At 42.8% G+C, this 24,494-nt stretch overlaps 1 protein-coding gene across 2 annotated transcripts in view; it reads right to left on the bottom strand.

Annotated features, from left to right (window-relative positions):
* Window positions 1-20,092, bottom strand: part of FBXO31 (F-box protein 31) — a 292,218-nt gene extending 272,126 nt beyond the window's left edge. Inside the window, exon 1 of one of the 2 annotated variants that reach the window (XM_085637496.1) lies at window positions 19,746-20,092. In XM_085637496.1, the coding sequence (XP_085493622.1) occupies window positions 19,746-20,010 (265 nt within the window). In that variant the 5' untranslated portion in view covers window positions 20,011-20,092. The remainder of the gene's footprint in view (window positions 1-19,745) is intronic. The other variant, XM_085637497.1, reaches the window with a different exon arrangement.
* Between the last annotated feature and the right edge of the window lie 4,402 nt (window positions 20,093-24,494).

The raw sequence follows: 24,494 nt of genomic DNA, 5'->3' as shown, positions 1-24,494 counted from the left end.
CACTACCAGCAGAAATGGCAGTGCACAGAGTGAGCATCCTTGCTTGGTGACCAGACTAATGGTGCTCTGTGTCAGCAGAGAAGGCCTAGTGGGAGTCCATTCTTTTAACCATTATGGCGCCTAAATGAAAAGAAAAATGTTATGCCATAGTTTATTTTTAATAATTGGGATACAGCATCAAAAACAGATCATCTTCGTGTGGCACCATGACTCATAAATTTTAGCATGAACTGAACAGAGAAGCAGTTCAAAGAACAACGTGGGCCAGTTTCCAGCACATCTGTTACTGCCCATCACTGGGACCAAACTTCCTGACAGAAAGTTTACTGTGCCACCCTGACTCAATTTTGTGCATTCTGATCGGCCTGATTTGGTCCTCTATCTCGGTGCCATCATAATGTTCTCTCCCCACAAGGTACACTGCTGGACCAAAGGTGTTATAAAACTGCGGCCATGCCCATACTGCATGCTGGCTACTCATCCCCTGCAATGATGGGTTTTATTGTTGGCAGCAGCTAATGGGTAGCATCAGCACAGGCCTGTTTCATATGAACCCTTGATAGAGGAACTGTAATAATGTCCTTGAAATAATGCTGTCTACATGCATTGACTGAAGTGATCTTTATTTCCATCCCCTGCCAGTCACCAGCAGCAAGTCAACTCCACACATACAATGAATCCCAACATTCCTATTCCATCATTTATATATCTAGAATGTGGAACATAGAACCTAACGAAATACACATTCTACATATTGACCATTAGATTATTTAGCAAATACTGCACAACACCACCCTTTTTTTTTTTTAAATAATCAAAATAAATAAGAAAATAAAATATACTATTTCAATCACATATAAACCTTTTCCAAATTCCTAGGTTTCTTTAAAATTATTCCTTTTGAGGTTTTAACCGCATTAGTCAAAAGTTTTCTAACCACTATTAGTGTCATATTGTACATCCTCTATGGAAATACGTTGTGACCCATCCATGGAACGTCTTCTCTCTCCAAATCAAAATTCCTACATGAATTAGAAGTTTCTTCAAAGACTGCACACATATCGGAGTCACTGCCAGGGTTTGTGTCACTATCTGGGGAAAGACCATAACAATCCAACCACCAGTAATTACTAGCAATAGTTTTACTCTCTTTACCTTTATCACAAGCATTTATAGCTTGTGCAAGGCGACTCAAATACCACACTTCAACGTTGTTCAACAACACAGTGTTATTTATTACCTCTATTACTTTTTTAGGTTTACTAAAGCCGCTTTCCCCTTTTACTACTTTTTTAGCACTTTTCACTCGTACCCATTGACCCACATTTCAATTTGCTTGCTTAGTACCAGGTATGCTATCATAATACAGTTTACTTTTTCTTTGAGAATTCAATATGCACTTTCATACTTCCTGGATATCACACTCAACCATTTCACTTTTCTTCATCCGACCTGGATCTACCTTGAAATGTGGTATTCTGCCTCTCATTAATGAAAGGGCTTTTCCCAACAGTACCATGACATGTAGTTCTGTATGCCCACACCATTTTCTTTATCTCACTGTCCCATGAAACTTTTCCTTTGTTAGCAAGTTGTAAAAACCTTTAAAAAACTTTTGTTCACCCTTTCCACTGTGATGATACAGTGCTGTGAACCTTTGCTCAATTCCAGATGCTTTTAAGAACTCCCTCATTTCAAAAGATTTAAACTGCACTCTGTTGTAGGACAGTATGATAGCTGGAAAACCTTCCTTCAAAAACACTTCGTCCAAGAATGAAATCACAATCTTTGTGTTAGCCTTGTCTACCACACTGACCTCTACCCATTTGGAAAATGTATCTACCAAAACCAAAATGTTTTTACATGTACCATCTTGCCAATTCAGTGCTCCACTTATATCTAAAGCTACCTCGTCCCATGGTTACTTGGGTACCCTAAAGAACCTAACAGTGGAATAAACGTTTTACAGCTTTTGTCAGCCACTTCACACATAACCTGACAAACCTTTCAATAGCCACATCGACTTTGAGCAACCAATACAACACGTTAATTCTACGTTCTTCCTTATTAAAACTGTCCTGGGATTCTCCATGTTAAACGTTACCTTCAGAAAATTCTTTCAAAGGATTCCTGTCAATTTCAGTTAAAGGTAATAACATTCTACTCAGACAATCTGCTGTAAAATGTTGACAAATTTACATTTAGAAATGTCTGCTGTTACTTTTACTTTTTTAAGCATGCTACTCATCACCTCTCTGAACCTTTCATTGTGTTACAACCCATTAGCAATATATCATTCTGAAAGAAGATGATCGCCTGCATTTCACCAAACAATTCTGCCATCAATCTCTAAAAAAACAGCAGCTGCTGATGCCAACCCAAATGGCATTCAGTGGAATTAAAAACAGTCGAACAGTGAGCAGAAAGTTTTTACCCCTCTACTAGAAGGATGTAGGGAAATCTGGTGATATGCAGAAGAGAGGTCTATCATGGAAAACCATTTAGCATTTTTGGTCAAAGAATGCATTTCATCAATCCTTGGTTATGGGAATTGGTCAATCACAATGTTGTTGTTTAAGTATCTCAGATCAACACAGAGCCTAATCTTTCCATTCGCTCATCTTGCGACTACCAATGTCCTGCTGCCTCTGCTGACACACCGTCCCCTGCCACTCACTTTCCAATGGCCTGCAACCTTCAGTTGAAAACGCAAACCCAGAACAAATCAAAAGATGAGAAACAAATCCTAAAGAAACTTCTAATAATATAAATCAGGCAACGAATAGACATCAAAAATAGGAGGAATACAAAAAGAAAGTTGATAACCTTACAAAAAGAATAGAGGAGACTAATTGGGACAATGTCACAAAAAAGAACTACAAAACTCAACAAGGTAATAGACAAGTACAAAAAAGATCTGATAAGGAAAAAGAAAACAGAACATGACCAACTAGATTACCAACTCTAACCTAAGTACACATTTGCCAAACGCTACGATAATATTCCTAAAACCTCTGTAGCACCAAAACTCACCCCCTGTCTAACAGACTAAGAAACTAGTTATGATTTAGACTCACCAGGGAGTGGAGTAGAAGCCACAACTTCTAAACTTGGTGTTAATATTTTTTTCCAAAGAAGTTTAAGACATCGAATCAGTATATGGAACCAAAACACCCCCCGATACGAGAACCAGAACCGAAGCTCCCAAGATTATACATTCACAGAAAACCACCTCCGGAGTGACCACACAATCACGGAGAAAAGAACAAGAAAAAGAAACCAAGATTCAAACCAACTGATGATAAACATTTCCAACACCAATGTGACTAAAAACCAAATCAAGCTTATCAAAAAAGACCTATCTTTTTGCCTAACTGCATAATGGATTCTTACACAAAACCCCTACAGATCTGTTCAAATTTACAAGAAAGTTGAAGCTCATATCATTATTCAGTGATAAATTAAAGAAACCCAACAAAAGAGAGACCAGAAATGACTTGCACACTATCAGTCCAACATCTGGAGGATATATACTGGATTACAACCCTCTCAGAACCATCAGAGGATACACAATATTCTCCTCTTTTGCTGGCCCAAGACTTCGAAATTGATACTACGTCTACCTCAAGTGAGATTAATACTATCGAATCAACGTTCTGCCTCCAACTACCAGCAGGAAATACAATAGACTTATTCCATGCAGCAGTATCTCAGGATGTAGCTGAAGAATATAAAAAAATAAAAATACATTTAAAAAAGTTTCTACCTAGAAATTTGAGCATGCATGAAAAAATCTGCCATAAGTACCTACAAAGCAACCTGAACTTAATTATAAAGGAAGCAGGCAGAGGTATTACGTTTTACTTGTACATCCGGATGACTACATATCAGAAGCAACTAGACCAGTGTTTCCCAAACTATAGGTTGAGCCAATTTTTGGTGAGTCGCCAAAGCCCATGCGATAAATAATTAAATTCTGTATTTATCGTGTCACATTTGCTGCGCTTCAAGGACAGAGGTCAAATGTCAGGCTATGTCTTCTGCTGCTTACTTTTTTTACACGGAGACTGGTATTTACGCACTCCTCTCACTTTGTAATCAGAGAAAGAAAAATAAAGTGAATTATGTGACAATCCCGCTGAGGCACATGAAGTGTGAAAGGAAAGATGGAGGATGTCATTTTTTCCTAACATACAACATAATGTAACTATCTGTAAATTGACTGTACACATTCAGCAGTTAAGAAAGCAACATGAAGCAAAAAAAATTGTATTTCTGAAGTGTGACGGAATCTAAGATTTTAGCAGGATCAGAACTAAGAAATTTTACTTGTTGATGAAAACATAATAAATACTCACTGAAACCCAATTTCCACACATTATCATTTGTGTGCTATATATGAAAAAGGATTATATCACCTCAAGTATCACATATCCATTCCGTGGAAACTACAAATGCCCTGAAGAAGTTCTGTTTTCAGAACGAAACGCGTTGGCTGTGGTTCATTTAAAAAGAATAAAAAAACAATAAAGAAGTTAACGTAATCATCAGATGGACTTAATATGGACTAATTGATTATATGCAATTGGAAAGTGGTGCAACTTTAATATAATTCATACATACGTTTGACCTTGAGGGAAAGGGTGCTGCCCTTGGACAGTGGGCACTGTTGAAGTTTGCACACGGGATTACTTTGTCTTGGATAATATATTGGTTTAATTTCTGAGTTTGGTGCCTATCGTAGGCAAGTTGGTCCACTGTCCAGTATATATATGTGTGTGCACTTTGTGTGCTATATATTCTCATGTCTGTGCAAATTTAGTGACCATTTCAATGGAAAATGTGTAGTCTTGCGTATAATGGCCTACCACACAATTCTTTATTATGTTAGAAAAATCACCGCCTCATGTCCATTAGAGCTAGGTGTGTGGCGAAGGTTCGTTGTACTAAAACTAGGTTATGGTTGTAAAAGAGTTTGGGAAGCACTGAACTAGGCAATTATCAGACAAAACTTGCTATAGAAAACTAGAAGAAAATCCAATTAAAGAAATAGAGATGAAACTCAAAACCAAATTAGATGAATGGTAGATGCAATATGAACCTGTTAACATTAGAAATAAAAAATTATCTGTATTTTTTACATCCTGCCATGGCCACCTTATATTATCTACCGAAAATACATAAAAAGGATTCCCACCACCTGGATGACCCATCATTTGTTCTCTTGTATGAGAATATGAAGACCACCATTTACAGGGAAATATGCAGGACCTTCTATCATATATCAAGGACACCAAAGATATATTACAAAGGTTGTACAATATTGTCTAGGAGAAAGACTATACTCTGGCAACCACAGATGTAATGAGCCTTTAGATCTCAACAAGACACATTGATGGCATTATTGCAGCACAGAAAGCAATACCAAACCAGCACATTTCATGGAATTCAACCAAATGATACTGGAAATGCTAGATTTCTGCCTCTCCAATAACGTTTTCAGTTTCAATTATGATTGTTACCCCCAGATACAAGGGACTGGGATGGGGGCCTATAGTACCCATATAATCTTTTGGGGAAGTTTACTGACAATATTGTTTGCATTTGGCAAGGCACAGGAGCATTACTCTAACAATAATTACAGGAAATAAATAACAAATTAACTTTCAGACTACACTAGACATATACCATCCAGAAATCGATTTCTTCGGTATTACCATCTATTTAAAAAAACGGAAGGATACAGACCAAACTGTATTGAAAATCCATTGCTGCAAAATACATTCTAAGAGCCCACAGATGGCATCCACAAAGCTCAATCAGGAACATTCCTAAACGAGAAATCCAACGAACTAGATGTAATTGCGGTGAAGAGGAGTTCCATCAATTCAAAAGAAACAAAAGAACAAAACTAATACCTGCTTTTTAACAGACTATCACAATGGACTTTTCCAAATCAGAAAGGTTGGTACTTATGCATGACTAATCCATCCATAAAGAATTATATTGGCAACCCACTAACGAGTTTTCGTATAGCAAAAAATCTTAAACAGCTACTCTGCACATCAAATTTCCATGATAAAAGACAACTAAAAACAACCTTCCTAGATAAACTTAGTGGATTTTTTACATGCCACATTTGGACGCGACAAAATTAAACCTTTTCACTACAACTGAAATCACTATACACACTACGGATTGGATTAACTGCAAAAGCAGTATCATCATCTACATAATTGAGTGTCCATGTAACTGACTGTGTGTATGAAACGCTATCAGGCCATTATGAATCAGAATACTAGAAGACTACCGGAATATTAACAACAGAAATTGGCTGCCCGGTAACCAAACACTACAATCAGTATGATCCACATCAAAAAAAGTTTACTTTTTTTGGACTAAACATACCATAGCTCATTCTTGAGAAGGCAACAGAGAACTGGTCATGAAGAGGAAAGAAAGTGAACTGATACTCAAGTTGGGTACAACAAAAACTAAATTGAATAAGGATGCAGAGCTGCATTACTGGCTTCAGGAACTATGACAACTCATGTTGCATGACTATGAACAAAGTCCAGACCTGATTACCAATTGTGCGGTACATCTACCTACAAGAACTAATCACTGATCTTACCTTGATAACATCACACCCCGTTTGAGATTATTACAGGATACTTTTTACCTAACACTATAGCATCATGGGCAAATAAAATGAAGAATATAAAAACACTCCATCTCCACCTTTGGTTTGCTTAGGTATGGAAGACATTACCTTCAGCAAATGAAACCTAACCATCCATGTTTTCTTAAACGTTTGGTCAACAACTAATGGTAAATTAATGAATAATAGAAAGATGATATTGGAGAACTTGCTGTAAAATACCAATTGAATATATATAATATACAGAATACAGTGAATCTAAAGACAGTATTTGTAATAACAAAATCATGTACAGGATACACAGCACAGACCCCTTTTTGGTCCTTGCATGCACAAACGACAACATTTTTTTATGCACAAAGGTTAGGATAGCTTTGTTTTCTTTACATTGTCATTAATATCAGATTAACCTGATTGATCCTGGCAAACGAAATGTATCCCAGTACTGTTCTATCAAAAATTTGAACTATTAAACCTGCTCCGCTTTTAAATACTCCAAGATGGTCGCCTTATTCTCCATGTACTTAGCCCAATATGGCAACCCAACAGCACAAGTCAGCAACTGACCTTTGCCCTGATAGTACCTCATATGTGAGCAACCATAAACTCTGGCTCCCTCGGCTGGATTTCAGATACAAGTCTTGAGCATGACAACTGAACAAACCCGCATCTGTACGAGGAATGCAGTAATAATCCACAGGCTCTTCCACGATACTCTGGGGGAAGCACGAATCCAAACAATGTTTGATTCGACACTCGCCTTGGCGTCTTTTACAGCTACAACGAATTTACATCTCTGTAAACACTTTTACAGAAATATATTACCTGCAAAGTATTTGCTGCAGATACGCAGGGATTTTTTTCAATGTCAATTAATGTATTTCTTTACACCGCCCATCTTTTTATCTTTAAATCTCACAATCCCTTTTAATTTCCACAACCATAATGTTGTATCTCTTCTTCTAGACCACTTTTGAAGACCTTACTATAGCCCAGTATCTTCAATTGGTCTATCAGTAGAAGCCTTGGAATATATTTTAGCATAGCAATTAATAATAACCATGTCAAACTTGCACAATGTATTTACCAATTCATATTATATTGGCCAAAGTCGGCCCGCTCTTTACATTACGTTAAGATCAGGGATGACTCACTTTAGCACAATGATCATATGGATGATTTGAAGTTGCCAGTTTGAGATAAACTGTTCACCATGCATCACTAGCCTCATACAGCCTTCCACCTCACCTGAAATAGGCATGTGCATTAGCACCACACTGTCACTCTATTGCATTGATCTTCTAATGATTTCTTTAAATCTTTTTATTGCATAGGACATTAAAGAAAATCAGCGACATTAAGCAGCTTCTATCCGAACATTGAAAGCAAAGATAATGAATGATAAATTCTCATCCGATCTCCGTAGTCCCTGTCCACCCAGCCACTCCCCCCAACAGTTCACAGATCGGGAGCATGGTCCAGATGTCTCAAAACCCAAGAATTTCCATTGGTGACCATAAGAGAAGCACAGAGTCCCCCATCACCCTATATGCATTCCATTTCCCCCCTACTTTCCCACACCACCCTCTCTCCTTGGAAATACCAGTCCATATCCTGCCTCCAAACGCCCAATTGAGGTGGTAGTGCAGCTCCCCACATCCATGCAATTTTGTGTTTAGCCACCATAAATAACAGCGTGACAGAAAGGCGATCCATACGGAGATCGGTTTCATACCAAATATTCAGGAGGAATTACTTCGCTGTTTGTGCCATAAAACACATACAAACACTGTTAAGACAGTCAATAACTTTGAAGTATTGGGCAACTCCAAATCATATGAAAAATGTTTCCTTCCTGAACACACTTCTTGGGCGCTGAATCAGTAATTCCGATTTAATTAAATATATATATTTTTTCCAGTGATTTATAAAGCGCGAACTTGACCCGAAGGTATCAAAGCGCTTTACACGAGCACCACTTGCTTTACAGACGGACACGTATATTTTTTGTTAGGCACTGGGAGATTAAGTGATTTGCCCAGAATCACAGGATGTTGAGCTTCCCTGCTGAGACTCGAATCCGGTTCCCCAGCTTCGAGGTCGACTGCTCTCGCCCTTATGCCACATCCGCTCCCCTAATTACTAATGCAAATACTTCAGGTCCATATGTTGCAAATCCCCTGTATAAACCCTGCATACAGCTCGACATGGGTAACTGAAAAGCTCCCAGATTTTCTACAAATTAACTCCTGTACAGCGATCCACACAAAATGTTTTGAAAGGTGCATTACGCTGAAGCAACACCATATGGAAAATAGCCGATGTTGTTCCTTTGGAGGATCTTGAACTGCACCAGGCGAAATCTGGATCCTATAGCCACTTCCTTGGGGGATGCCCAGGCCTCGGGCCATACATCATCCCCCAAGGTTCTCAGGTCTCCCTCCCAGGTTCCACACAGGCCAGTTAAGGGGTCAGTGAAATTGCTTAACAAATTACAGTAGATAAGCGAAATCGCTTTCCTTGGCATGTATTTGTCCAGCAATCAGTCTTCACGTGGGGAGGACTCTGGAAGCTCTTCACTCCTGGGGTGCACTTTCTGTAAGGCGTGACGTATCTGTAAATATTGGAAAGTCTCAGTGAGGGCCATTTGATATTCAGTTTGTAGTTCTACATACTGAAGCTCCTGGCCATGCCTCCATAAGTGATAATATAAAAGATTCATCAAGAGTGTGCTGTTTTCCACTATTTCAACACCATTGCAGTTAGTCCACTGGAAATATAATATTTAATATGATTTGACAAATTAATGTTTACACTTGTTTGTTTTTCTTTTTTGTTTGCCCTTATTGTAATGACCCATAAATGTTCACTTTAACTTTAATTTCTTATTATGTGACATGACTAATTCGCCAAATGCGTCTCTCTCTTTCTCAGAAAACGTGTTGACATGAGGATTTGGGAACTAATACCAGCCAAGTCAACAATGTTTTTTTTTTTTTTTTTTTTTTTTTTTTGAAACCGTTTATTGCAGTCTGCAAAAAATTTACAGGTATGGGCCTACAACCACCCGGCCGGCCGCTAGAGTGACAAAAGCATATTGCATACATACAGTAAGAGTCTCTTGGCAGTGCAGGGTAGCGAAACAGGAGTTATCAATGTTGCAGGCCGCATAGCTCCATGCCCACAGTACGGTTCCCTTTTCTCAAAACAAAACAACACGAAAAACCACACCCGCAAGGCAACCCGCGATCCAAAGTGACAGCATGTGCTCCATAAGTGGGGGATCCAAACCAGCAGCAGAACTCTGACGAGGGGAATGGGAGTAGATCAGGGACTGGGGGACCGCGTGCCCACGGCCGAGGGAGGGGGGCCATCTAGGGAGACGGAGCAGGCGAGGCAGCCGGTAGCCGTGGCGGCTCACAAATACCCCCGCGGTAAGCGTTCCAGGGGCCCCAGATTTTCACCCACGCCCCAGGCTTACCCCTCGCCACATACACCACCTTTTCACGAAACATACACCAATCCATATGCTCTTTCCAAGCCAACACCGCAGGGGGCCTCTGGGATCCCCACAATTGAGCAATATCACGCTTAGCTATCATGTATCCCAGAGTCACCCACCGCGTCTGCGGGACCGAATAGTCATTTGGTTCCCACACATTCAGCAGGCATCTCCTCGCTTCAGGCAACAGCGCGACACGCGTAACCACACGCAGGACCTCATGCACACCACGCCAGAATCGCTCCACCTTTGGGCACTCCCACAGTATATGCATGAAAGTTGCCAACGTACCACAGCCACGCTTACACATTCCGTCACCAGCAAAGCCCATACGTAGAAGCCTTGGCCCCGTCACGTAAACCCGGTGAAGGATCTTAAGCTGGACGAAACGAAGGCGAGCCGGGATGGCCACCTCTTTTGGAGAGGCCACCGCGGAAATCCAATCCTCGTCGTCCAGCTCTAGCCCGTCGGCGACCCATGCCTCGCGGAGACTAGTCAGCAGGCACGATCTGTCGTTGATCAGTTTTTTATATACGAGGGAGATCGTGCTGTCTGGGACATGGCCATCCAGCACTCTGTCCTCCAGGGGGGAAGACTCCGGAATGGACGCGACATCCGGGAAGACGGAGCCCAGCGCGTGGCGGACTTGTAGGTACCGAAAGTACTCACTGCCCTGCAGCTGAAACTCCGTCTGCAGCGCCGCAAAAGTCTTGAATCCCCCCCTCGTCCAGAGATCTCCCACCGTGCTGATTCCGATCGTGTCCCACTTCTCGAAGCCCTTCGACGTCCACAGGGAGCCCAACCTCTCAGACGCGTACAGCGGTGACGCTCGGGTCAAACGGTCCTTCCACCCCATGGCTGCATTAGCCGCGTGCCAGACACGCACCATGACACGCGTCGGTCCCGTCAGACGGGAGTCGGGCGCGGCAGAGTAGAGCGCTCGATTGTAGTCGCCACCGGGCAGGAGCATCTTGTCCATCTCAAACGCCGGGTTCAAGGCGGGCCCGTAAAGGCCATGATTAATTGCAGCCAGTTGGCCCAGTAATACCGTTTAATGTCCGGGAGGGCGACCCCCCCATCGTACCACGGGAGCGTCAATTTAGCTAGAGCAATGCGCGGCCTCCCGTCCCAGAACAGGCACCGCTGGAGGCCCTCCACCTCACGGAAATAGCGTGCTGGAACCAAGTCCATAGTATTCTGGAGGGCGTAGAGGAAGCGCGGCAAGGACATCATTTTAAACAAGGCCGCTCGGCCGAGCGGCGAAAGCGGCAGACGCCGCCAGCGCACCACGTCCTCCTTCAAGCGCTGGAGGGGGGGCAACAAATTCCGCTCATAGCGGGCCTCCGGGTCAAGAGTGATATATATACCCAGGTACCGAAACCCCTGGGAGGCAATCTGGATCGGACAGTCCCGTGGCAGGACCGGAGCCTCCCCGGAAAGCACGTATACACAGGATTTCGCCCAGTTGATGACAAGTCCTGAGTTGCGACCGAATGAGCGCAAAACATCAACCAGGACGATCAGTGATTTACGCGGGGGGGCGAGATACAGGAGGATATCATCAGCATAGAGGGACACACGGTCCTCATGCTCGGGGGTCCAGCGGAGACCACGGATGGAAGGGTGCCACCGCAGCCACTCCGCCAGGGGCTCCAGGGCCAGTGCAAACAGGAGAGGTGACAAGGGGCAACCCTGTCGCGTGCCCCGCCCCAGCGCGAATGGGACCGAGACTCGCCCATTCACCACCACCTGCGCCAATGGGCCCGAGTACAACAATTTGACCCAGCTGATAGAGCCCGGTCCAAATCCAAATTTCGCCAGCATCGCCCAGATGTATGGCCACTCCAGCGTGTCAAACGCCATGGTGGCGTCCAAGGACGCCAAGATGGCCGGCTCCCGCACACAAGTCAACAATGTTGAAGAGGACAAGGAGTAAAAAGAATAATAAAAGCATGAAGATATATTATGACAGCCAATTTGCCTTGTATTGAATCTACCCAGATTAATTTGGATTGAACCATGCAACTAAGATTAATGAGATACAACTAGCCTATACACTTGTTTAATGCAATCTCCTTGACCACTGATGCACTGAATCTACCACCTGACCAGCGACACACGTTGGTCACTAGATCATACTTCATTCATGATACTTGATGGCCAAAGCATCCAGCTCCTACCTCTGACATATACAGAATCAGGGGTGTGGAATTCATATGGTTTAACACCCAGGACATATTGTTTGGAGTCAAGGACAAGACGTTTTCATGTTTATTTTGTCCTTGGGACAAACAGGCCCAACCCCCTGCAGCACAAACCCTTAGTCTGCCCGATTACACTACTACGTTATGGATTAGGGAAGGGCATTGTCTGCAGTTAAGGGAATATTTGTGCCCATATGTAAATGCTGTTCGAACTTTTATTTAAGGTTCATTAACACAAAGCCATTTTATTAGAGCGACTGGTCTAAGGAAATGTAAGTGCAGCCTGCACTACTGATGGTGGTTTTAGTATAAAAATGTGTATACCCGTTTGCAAAGTTTAACAATATAAGGCTATGTATAATGCTTCCAGAATGGTCTATAATTAGGCGCAAATATATGCAAAACCTTGAAAGTAAGATTGATGATTCTTTGCTTTCAAAATAAAATAGTCATTAAAAAAAATTCAACAAAGGAAAAAAACATTTTGCTAAACTACTGTGAAATGTTAGGTACCATTTCTTTGAAACATCTTTCGGCAAAATGCGTCGATGTATGCTTGTATTTCCTAAAAATATTCATAATGGAAAAATCAGTGTAACTTGTTGCAACAAAATTATAAGGAACATGAAAATAAACAAGCATTGGCAAAGCCAATAGAAACCAATTTGGTTATCAGCCTTTTGGTTATGTCAATGCTTGCCTTATTTTCATATGGGTTTTGTAAAACATTGTTGTGGGAGCTGCAGGGCCCTCATCAATATAGCAAACATTTGCAAAAGCAAAAATATGTTTGTTCTCAAAACCAAACATTGCCACTGTAGTTCCTTTTTCTTTTTTAAATATCTTTATTCAGTTTATAACAGCAATTTTCACCCCCCCCGATCCCACCCCCACCCCCACCCCTCCCGGTCAGACAAGTATACATACAATTTGATTATTCACACTGAATCATAACTTTAGGAAACACTGGTTCCAGAATACATTAATTTCAGTATTCAAGAGAAACACCCACAACCAGATCCCCATTGATCATTGGTACTCAACTAAGTACAGCCTTGCGATTGACACCATTCTATTAGAGGGGTCCAGATTTTCAACCCTCTTCTACGTCGCTTCCTGCCCATCCGATTATAAATGGCAATCTCTATATTAGAGATGGCTAATAGCCTAGCTAGCCACTGTTGGAATGACGGAGCGGTAGAGTCCAGCCACGCTGAGGCTATACACAGCCTGAAAACTGCCATAGCAATAAAGATGAGTTCATGGCCTACTCTAGCATTACTAGGATCCGCCGCCCCAAATAAAATGACCTCACTAGATAATGCTATTGTGCTTTGGAGTACTGCAGTCAAAAATGTCCCTATCTCTTGCTTTATAGATGTTAATCCTTCGCATGTAGAGCAAATGTGTACACAATCAGCGTTATATAGCATACATCTTGGACAACACGTGCCCTTGCCGCTCCCCCACTTAGCAATTTTGGCAGGCGTATAATATTAAAAAAAAAAACAGGTTTTAAAAAATTGTGCTTGCAGTTTCGTTGACATGAGGATTGTTTGTGACATTAAATAAGCATAGTTAAATTCGTCAATCGACATTCCGACTTTTTCCTGCCATTTCTGTGAGGTTGTCTCCATATCGTCCGGAAACAGCGCATTGATAAGATAATATATCCCCCCATTAGTGCTTTTTTTAGCGTGAATTAGTGTTTCTACTATATTAACTTTTTCAAACAAAACCCTGACCCCCACCTTTCGTGACAAAAAGTCTCTAATTTGAAGGTACTTCAAAAAGTCCTGCCAGTCCAGTTCAAAATCTCTTTTAGGTTCTTCGAAGGATTGAATCCCTGCAGAGGAGAGGAGACAGCCTATCTGGACAATTCCCGCCTCATTCCATTTGTGTATACATCTGTCACTAAATATTTCCGGGAGAATTGGATTATCCTTTAGGGGAGTGTAGAAAGAAAGTCGCCCTATACCTAGCATTTTCCTAACGGCCTTCCATACCTTAAATCCACTATATAGTGTTTTAAATGTAACCTTCTTGTGATAACTATCGTGCAAGTGTCGCCAAAGATATCCTCTACTCTTACAGCCTAGGATTAATTGAAAGATGGATGGCATACAGTCCTCACCCCCCTGCGTTTCCCCGTTGTTCTGTAATAGCTCTCTACTATATAATAGCACGGATGCCCAATAATAAGCCTTTAAGTTTGGGAGAGCTAATCCGCCTCTATCCTTGGGGAGAGTAAGGAACTTATAGGCCTGCCGGGGTTGTGAGTACGCCCAAATAAAACTTGAAAACATACGTTCTATTGATTTAAGCCAAGAAGTTGAGAATTCTAGGCATATCGCTCTGAACAAATACAGAGTTTTGGGGAAGAAGACCATTTTAACCGCATTAACTCTACCAATAATAGAGAGGTGTAGATTGTCTAGGCGTTGGAGGTCTTCCTGCATTGGTTTAAGATTTAGATTGACCAGGTTTTCGAGATTCGATGAAATACAAACTGCTAAATATGTAGCTTTTCTACTACTCGGGAAACCCTCATTTCGCTTTTCTTGTTCAATACAATCTGAGTTTTCCCTTCGTTGAGTGCGTATCCGGACACTAATCCGAAGTTATTAGCCTCACTTTCAATGGCATTCAAGGCCGTGATAGGATCAGGTGTTACAATAGCGAGATCATCCGCACAACCCAAGGATTTGGTGGGATAATCCTGTGACCAAATAGGTTCAATTTCTCTGTTTCCTTCTAATCTGCGAATGAAAGGATCTATGTGTGAGGGATGCTGGTGTAGAGACTTTCAATATCCAGGCTGACGAGGATGGTGTGTTCGTCAACCTGGATTGTTTTAAGTAATGACAGAAGACTTTTGGTATCCTGGAGATATGTTTCCGATTGTTGGACCATAGTCTTGAAAAAGAAGTCACAAAATCGTGATAGTGGCTCTAGGAGTGAACCAATCCCAGAAACAATGGGCCTCCCTGGTGGTGGGAACTTATCTTTGTGCATTTTGGGGAGGATGTAAAAGTAAGGAATTTTGCCTTCCGTGGTTGTCAAGTAATCTGCCTCCATTTTGGAGATCTCATTGTTACATGCTGCTGAGTTAACCAATGAACTGATGTCACATTTAAGGTCATTAGATGAATCAGAGGGGAGTGGGAGGTAATTTCTCCTGTCAGATAACAGTCTCAAACATTCTGCTTGATACATCACCACCAGGGAGGCCCATTGTTTCTGGGATTGGTTCACTCCTTGAGCCACTATCACGATTTTGTGACTTCTTTTTCAAGACTATGGTCCAACAATCGGAAACATATCTCCAGGATACCAAAAGTCTTCTGTCATTACTTAAAACAATCCAGGTTGACGAACACACCATCCTCGTCAGCCTGGATATTGAAAGTCTCTACACCAGCATCCCTCAGGATGCGACCCTAAACGTGCTTGAGCAGTCACTCGAGAACTCAGAATGGTCCCATAGAACCCCCAAGGGGTTTATCATCGACTGCGCCACTCTAGCCCTGAAACTGAATTTTTTTGAGTTCGAGGGTACCCTGTATTTACAAACGGGCGGTACTTCTATGGGTAGTACCTTCGCTCCTAGTGTGGCAGGACTCTATGTCTACGACTTTGAGAAGAAGTTCATCCTGACCACATCTAACCCCTTCTCTAGAAACATAACACTATGGCGCAGGTACATCAATGATGTACTCCTAGTATGGAATGGACCCCAGAATGTTCTAAATGAATTTTTCTTATGGATAAATACCTGCGATGACCATCTCAGATTTACTCACTGTAGTGACACCCAGTCCTTAGTCTTTCTGGACGTTGTGATCACTATAGAGAACGGGGCCCTTGAAACCCGCAGACACTACAAACCGACTGCGAAAAACAATCTACTTAGGTTTGATAGCTTCCACCCTAGGCTCCTCAGGGAAATCCTCCCTTTCGGACAATATCTCAGAATTAGGAGAAACTGTAGCAAGAGCTCTGACTTTCGCTCCCAAGCTAATGACCTGTCACTCAAATTGTCAGACAGAGGATATCCCGAAAAGATATTGGCAACTTGCAAATAACGGGCTGCTAATCAGAACCGTGAGGCACTGTTGGAACCCAATCCGAAACAAGTGACGGACACGCCTCTCACGTGCTTCACCACATACAGTACTATCTCTAACCAGGTCACAAGGACAATTAACAAACACTGGAACATCCTGAATACAGGCAACCTAAAATGGGAAAAACCCTTGTTCTCTTTCAAGAGAGCAAGGAGTATTAAAGATGCATTGGTACACACCAGACCAAAACAACCAGAAACACCAACAAGATGTACTGTCCTTAATTCATGGGGACTACCTAACATTACAGGTCATTTTCCATGCGGTGACTGTAGCGTGTGCCATCTCACCACAGCCACAAAAACACTATCCCTACAACCTGGCAGAGAATGGTCACAAAGAAAACATACAAACTGTAACACCACTAATGCAGTATATTTAATTACCTGCCCGTGTGAACTTTGTTACATAGGGATGACAACAAGGAAAGTGAAGCAGAGGATCTGTGAGCACAGGAGTACTATTAGATGCAAAAAACAAACCACGCGTCTAACAGAACACTTTCTTCAACACAATCATACACCCAAAGATATGCGTTGGACGATAATTGAAACTGTGACTGGTACTAACACACAGAAATATCTGTATGAAAAAGAACAATGCTGGATACACAGATTGTCCACCCACAAACATGGTATGAACGATTGCATACCTTGGAACTCTGTGCTGAACAAATAATCTCATTGTGCCATGTAATTTTAACTGAACTACTGTTTTCCTTTCTGTAGCATTCCTCCTACGTGTGGAAGGTCCTATTCCATGTAAATATATATTTTTAATAATCACTCTTGACTCCTTTTATTTTCTCACCTATGACTAGCCATTCACCGGCAGAAATCGACCTGTCGCTTTAAGAATGGTCTCCTCACTCCAGGCCACGCCCACTAGTCATGTGACGTATAACCAGGAAGTGAGGAGTATTTAGTTGAAGCCTTGCTGCCCATTCAGTAACATCCGGGCGCCTGGGGGAAGCACCGCAGGTTTGTGGCAGGCAGTCGGTGAGCTGAGGTAAGAGTATGTAGGGAAGAGCTGGTGGCCACGCACACGTGAGGCACTTAGAGTTAAGTGTTCTGACCATTGCCGCCCATGTTTTGTGTTTCTTGTCCAACAGTAATGCAGCACCGTCTGTCTCCCTTATGAGCCCATGACACGATTCGAGTAAGAATCGCGAGTGAGTCTGGAGTCGTTTCCTTTTTTCCACCGTGTTCTGTTTTTAAATAATTTCCTTAGCGCACGCATGTCACAAATAGAGTCTTTTTCACATGCGTCTTCGTCCGCTCTAGAGAATCACACATCAAGTATACTCACAATTGTTGTGTAGCCGTAAGACAACCACGATTTCCACAATGATTTAGTGGGTTGATGCTAATTTCGCATAATATGGAACGAATGCTCGGTTCCAACAACCAATGGTAATTACATGGGGCGCATAACTCAGAATGAGGTGATTATATGCGCAAAAATGAGAGTTCAGACGGAAATGGGCACTGTTCATTCTAGTTCTAAATAGATCATTTACTGATTGCCCAGAACTGTATGTGCTTTTTTCAGGTTCATCTGTACACAGAGGACTCCCTGAACCCTTTTTTACCACCTTCGCAAGTATATGTAGGTGGCACACAGACGCTCCAGGGTTGGATGCACCTTAGTGCGTGTAGACCGCCCGGTGTGTCAATAGGTCCTGACGAAAACCTGTGATTACACTCAAAGGTTGAAACATGTAGACCGTCAATATTTGGATAATACTTTAGGTCAAATTAAACCTACATTAGTATTACACTTCACCACTTTTTTAATCGTGACCCTGCTGCTCCATATTAAATTTGTTAGGGAGTACAGTAGGATTACTTTTAACTTTATTTCACTCACTCACACACGTCACTTACACGTACTGATATAATAACAACCCTGCTCCGCTGTAATCAGGCGTTGAAGCACACCCGAGTGGTATTCGACTGCTCAGGTGGACCCCGATGATGAAGCATGTCACCAACTAGGTTGGTGAGTGAGGAGAACTCTCTAACAGACAGAAGGTCTTTACCTTCTCTCATTTAAGGATACCCCCTTCTTTGTTTATTTAAAAAAAAAAGTGTCATCACATTGGTTTACAACATGCTTGTGCTTGAAGAAGGCACTTCAGGTAACCCTGTTGAATAGCCATCTCATCTGCATCCATGGCCCTGCCGACGGCCTTTGCCATTGATGCTGCTGCTAACGACTCCTACCCCGCTAACCCTCCTGGTGGCAAACCCCACCCCACCAACACTTCCGCTAGCGACCTGTGCCCTGCTGACACTTGCTCCGCTGACCGCTTCCCTGTCAAGCCTCCCGCCAACACTCCCACTGGTAACGCTGTTCCCTGTCCTATCAACACTTCCACTGGAAATGCTCTGACCTGCTAACACACCCACTTGTGACCCCTTGCCCCACCGAAACGCCTGCTGGTGGCCCCCTGCCCTGCCAACACTCCTACTGGCAACACCTGCACCATCAATAATCCCGCCAACAATCCCTTCACCAACGGCACATTCTAATCTCTGCTACAGCTTCACTCCAGTCAGCAGCCTCTGCCTCTACAACGCTCCTGCACCCAGCCCCTGACACCACACATATACCCAAAAATACACCAGACGGTAGCTCAGAGCACAACAACACCCCCAATGACAGCCCCATGCACACCAACACACACGAATGCCTGATGGCACTCTAAATAGCATCCATCATCCGTTAACACTTCAATGAACAATCCTACTTGATTACAATCCCAGTATCACCCCTGCAGACTGAAGCCCAATTTCCTACAGCTCCCAAATTCCCTGCGGATTCCTGCAACCCCATCGCACCATTCTATGCATTCTTCATCTGCCTGCAAACCCCACACCACCCTCCCTTTCCTTATTCTTCATCATGCACCCCTCTACTTTTGGCCCGACACTACGGTGTATGTATTGTACTGCAGTTTTTATATAGCGATTACTATGTAGGGCGCTGAAGGGCTTGCCTACATGACTAGCAGGAGTCACCGCATTGGGTGTGCGCTTTGAAGGATGTTGTCTTTGTTTTGATCTTAGGTACTACTGCTTCTGTGGGTCTCTCTCTACTCCCCGCAGCATTCACTTTACCGTTGCTGTCCACCCCGGCACTTACCGAGCGATGACAGCCCCAGTCAAGCACCACTCCCATCCCTACTCCCTCCTGATTAAATACACTAAGCCACTCTGACTCTCACTGGGAGAGTAGGCTATACATACCCTCCCTGCAGCGCCTTCTCCAGATGGTGTCAGTGCTCAGGATCTGTCGGAACTTCCTGCATACTCTAGCCAAACTGGGCAGCTGAGTACCGGGTAAAGACCCGAATATATGCACCAAAATCTCCGGTGGGAGCTGCAACAAGGAGCGGGGGGCTTCAATGCGTTCCTCTTCCTCCTCCTCGGGCTTAGCCTCTGGATCCCGCTGCTCCCGTCGTCGGCAGCCCCGTGCCTGCCCGACCCCGCATAGACGTGCACACACCGCCATCCGAACTCACTGTAAGCCCGGCCACAACACAGCCGGCCAGTGGGCGGGGCATACGCGAACGTCAGCGCGTAACCTCCGCACGGCGAAGGGAGGTCAAAGCGGGTGACGTCAAACCTAACGTTAACACCCTCCCCCTCCTCCCACCACACACACGTACACACACACACATTGTCGAGTAGGACGAACCTAGAAAAACTGACGTTAAATAGTAAACACATAGGAGGAAGAGTGAATGAAGTAATTAGTAAACAACGAGCAATTGTGTCGGCTAATCGTGAAGTAAAAACAGTGGCGTTTCTTAGGTTAAACAATCGTCGGCCTTTGGAATTGTAATTGATAACGTTCAACAAGCGAAGAGGAAAGAAAAACCATGTTTGTTTTATTAACATTTCAGACCAGCTGTTATTGCAAACAAATACTTGTTTTGCATGGTAGATTATTCCTGGTTTTTTTTTATTCACAGGGTAATTTATTAAAAAATTTTTTTTTTATTTTTTTTAGTATCCACATTATCAAAAACATCAATGAAATACATACAGACTCAAATAACATAGCAAAAAAACAACAATTGATGTCATTCCATTATACCACAGAACAAGAATTAATTTAATTTGGATTGGTTATCTTTCAACATTTCATATGATTAGCCATTGCCCCCCATATATATAAACCTAATTTGCGTTTCCTTGATCCTTTCACAGAATACAAACTGTGCTCCAAGTTATATATATTATAGAACCGGGCTCGCCACATTTCAAAAGATGGTACTTCCGACTGCAGCCAAAAAGAGGCTAGACATAGTCGAGCAACCGCCAAAGCGATAAAAAGCAAAAAGCGATATTTATGCATGGGTCTCCCTTGCTCGAGATCCTCACCAATCCCCAGCAACATTATAGAGGCAGAGATTTGGACCCTGACCCCCACAATTTCTGTCATGAATTTCTCTATGTGTTGTATATATGGCCCTAGTTTAACACAGTCATAAAAAATATGGAGACTATCAGCGTTGTCCGTGCTGCATCGGAAGCATTTGCCATCATTGCCCCTCCCCCATTTCATCATCTTGGCCGGAGTATGATAAAGATTAAATGCAGTTTTAAAACACTGAGCTTTAAGATTCGCCGATAAACAAATTTCCCCGGCAATGGCAATAGCCTTTTCCATAGACACACCAGGCTCTCCAACTTTTGCTGCCCACTTACAATTATGTTTTTCCAAATCATCCCTCCTTGAAGCTAATAGGATTTTATAAAGAACCCCTATTTTTTCTTGACCCCTAATAGCTTCAACTATTTTGAGTGGTACCATCGCCGTTGGTACTTTACTCAAGAAATCACGTATTTGTAAGAATTTAAAAAACGGATTTTTGTGGAGAGAGAATTTTTCTGCTAAATCTGAGAAAGTAGTATAAAGCCCCCTAGCCTCATAAAAATCCACGATTTGAGAGATGCCATTCTGCCTCCAACTACTAGCAACTTGATCATGAAATATTGATGGCAAAATACCTACGGCCGTGGTTGGAGTATAGAAGTTTAATCTCTGAATTTGTAATAATTTTCGGACTACATTCCAGACTTTGAATGCAGCCCCTAGAATTTTAAAACGTGTTCTTTTATAATAACTTCTATCCAGTTTCTTAAACAGACAGTTCTTGACTTCTGAACCCAAAACCATCTGATTAATTGAAGGAGCCTTGGCCAAATTGCTGATGTCTTCTTCAGTCAGCATTATCTGCATATTCAATAGAAGGCAAGAATAATAATAGAGTGTAAAGTCGGAGACTGACCCCCCCCCCCTCTCTGGGAAGAGTCATGAGATGCATTGCTCTCCGGAGTTTCCCTGGAGCCCACAGGAACTTAGCACAGAGTGCTTGCAGATGTTGTAACTGGGCACGGGATACCTCCAACGGTACTGACCTAAAGAAATACAACACCTTCGGGAGTATATTCATTTTAAGAATGTTAGCTCTACCAACCAAAGTGAGATGTAGGCATTCCCAGCTATCTAGCGATTGCTTCACTTTGTGAGTGATATCCCCCCAGTTAATATCGACCAGATCTTTCAAGTTTTCTCGGACCTTAACTCTCAGATAAGTATCCTCCTTAACCCCTCTGGGGTCGCTGGCCATGATCTGTTTAGTACACAGAATCTGGGTTTTAGATGTATTCAACTTATAGCCCGAAACCACGGCAAACTCAGATGCTAGGCGTTCTACTTCAGATATAGCAATATGAGGGTCAGATGTTATAATGGCAATATCGTCCGCGTATGCGAATACACGGAACTGGTTTTCCAGTACGCAAAAAGGTTTAATCTGAGTACTTCTCTCTAACATTGTTAAAAAAGGGTTAATATAAAGGGCAAACAGCAGGGAAGAGCAAGGACAACCCTGCCATGTGCCTCCTGAAATTTTTATAGGGTCTGATACCAGACCCATAGAACAGATCCTAGCCGTGGGCGATCGATATAATACTTTTACAGCTTGGATAATACCCTGACCAAACCCCATCCGCTGCATAACCCCCCAGAGGAAATCCCACGCCACACGATCAAACGCCTTCTCGGCGTCTAGTAGGATCAGCCCTAAATCCCTAGCCTCAACCTGTGCAATGTCAAAGAGCGTCACAACTCTGTTAATGTGATTCACAGTCCCCCGGCCGGGAATAAATCCATGTTGTCTTTGGGAGACCAAAGGCGAGATAACCTTTGCTAACCTATTCACCAGGATTTTAGCATAAATCTTACCATCACAATTGATGAGAGAGATCGGGCGATATGACCCTGGCAAATCCGGTGGCTTATCTGTTTTCCTTAAAATAACAATATTGGCCTCGTCCCAAGATCGCGGTGCATTTCCCATTTGAGCGGCTTGGAGGACGGCCAATAGATCTATTTTAATCTCCTGAAAGAAAGCCCTATACACCTCCAAAGGGAGCCTATCAGGGCCCACTGCCTTACCAATACTATTTATGGCTAGTTCTAACTCTGCCATAGTAATAGGGCTTTCCAAAATCTCTGCCTCCTCCTGACCGATTCGTTCCACCAGATGTTGTATTACTGAGTCCCCTGTATATACCCCTGTCTCTTTTCCCGAATAGAGATTTTCATAAAATTAAAAAAAAATCTGAACAATTTCCTGGGGATCATAGATCATATCACCTAACTGGTTCTTCATACCAACTATTCTATAGGTGGCTTCCTTAGAACGTAATCTATTAGCCAGGCAGCGCCTGACCCCTTCTCCATACTCATAGCAATTTATTTAATTTTTGTTTAAATTTGTTTTTATTAAGTTTGGAGGTTATGCAATTTTACAATATTTCAGTACACTTTAGACAGTATTATTATCAAGCATTTTTAAATCGTTCGTATCATTACACTTCCTGTAGCGTTCCAATAATGCATATCTAGTTTAACCAGTAGTACATTATCAACATGATGGTACTCCGGCTTGATTCACATTAAGCCGCCTGAGAGGTTAAGAATTGAGCTTTATACAACACAACATGAACATAAACCAAAGGGAACCTCATATTGACTCCTGTGCGTAGTAATAACTGTACTGGTTTCTCGTGATAACACGATGCACTTCCAATTTCCTGTTGCTTCTGGTATTCGTTGCTTGCCGGCCTATTGCGCGCGGGTATGTTTTGAATAGAGTTTTTCAGACATTATGCACATCGCGCAATGGTCACTTGCCAAATATTATGTGAGTTTACTTGGATAGCAGTCAGTGAGGGGCGATGCATTTGACTCCGCACCTATATGTCTGAGCAGGTTAGTGATGCGGAGTATGCGTTATGGTTATGTTACTCAGGGACACATCTCTGTTGGAGGAGCAAGTGGGCTCGGCAGGCTGATTCTGCCATATAATACGAAAGTCCGACAGGATCGCGTCCCAGCATCCTGCCAGTGGCTGCCTACAGATTCCTATTGCGTCCTCTCTACACAGTGCTATGCTCTCTGCTTGTGCCCAGCAGAGCAACGACTGGAACCAGGTCCTCTCCACAGGCAGGTCAGGCGACTTCCAGCGTTTCGTGATCAGTTGTTTGGCTACTATAAGGCCTAAATCTATATACTGCAATGTCACTTTTTGTTTGGTAGTTCTGCGGAATAAACCCAGTATGCACACCTCCCAGGTCCAATTCAGTGTACGGTCTGTGCATTGCGCTAAACTGTTCTCCAGTATTGCTGTATGTCCGGGCAGGACCAGATCATATGAAGTAAGTCGGCCCCAACTTCACCGATCGCGGGCAGCTGGCATCTGTCCGATTCAAATACTTATTGATCTTGGCTGGTGTTAGATAGGCTCTATGAGCTATATTGTACTGGATAAGCCGGAATCTTGCCTTGCGGGGGATCCGAGTGGGACCCTCTAGAATAGCCGACCATTCGTTCTCAGGGCAGGGGCGTTGCAAATCTGCCTCCCAGTGGGCACGTAGGGAGGTCAATGGCTGGTGTTAGATGGGCTCTATGAGCTATAT

The sequence above is a fragment of the Triturus cristatus genome, chromosome 12 (assembly GCF_964204655.1).
Source record: "Triturus cristatus chromosome 12, aTriCri1.1, whole genome shotgun sequence".
NCBI classification, from domain to species: domain Eukaryota; kingdom Metazoa; phylum Chordata; class Amphibia; order Caudata; family Salamandridae; genus Triturus; species Triturus cristatus.
Note: the sequence above shows the minus strand (reverse complement) of the source record. Positions and strands in the feature narration are given on the sequence as shown.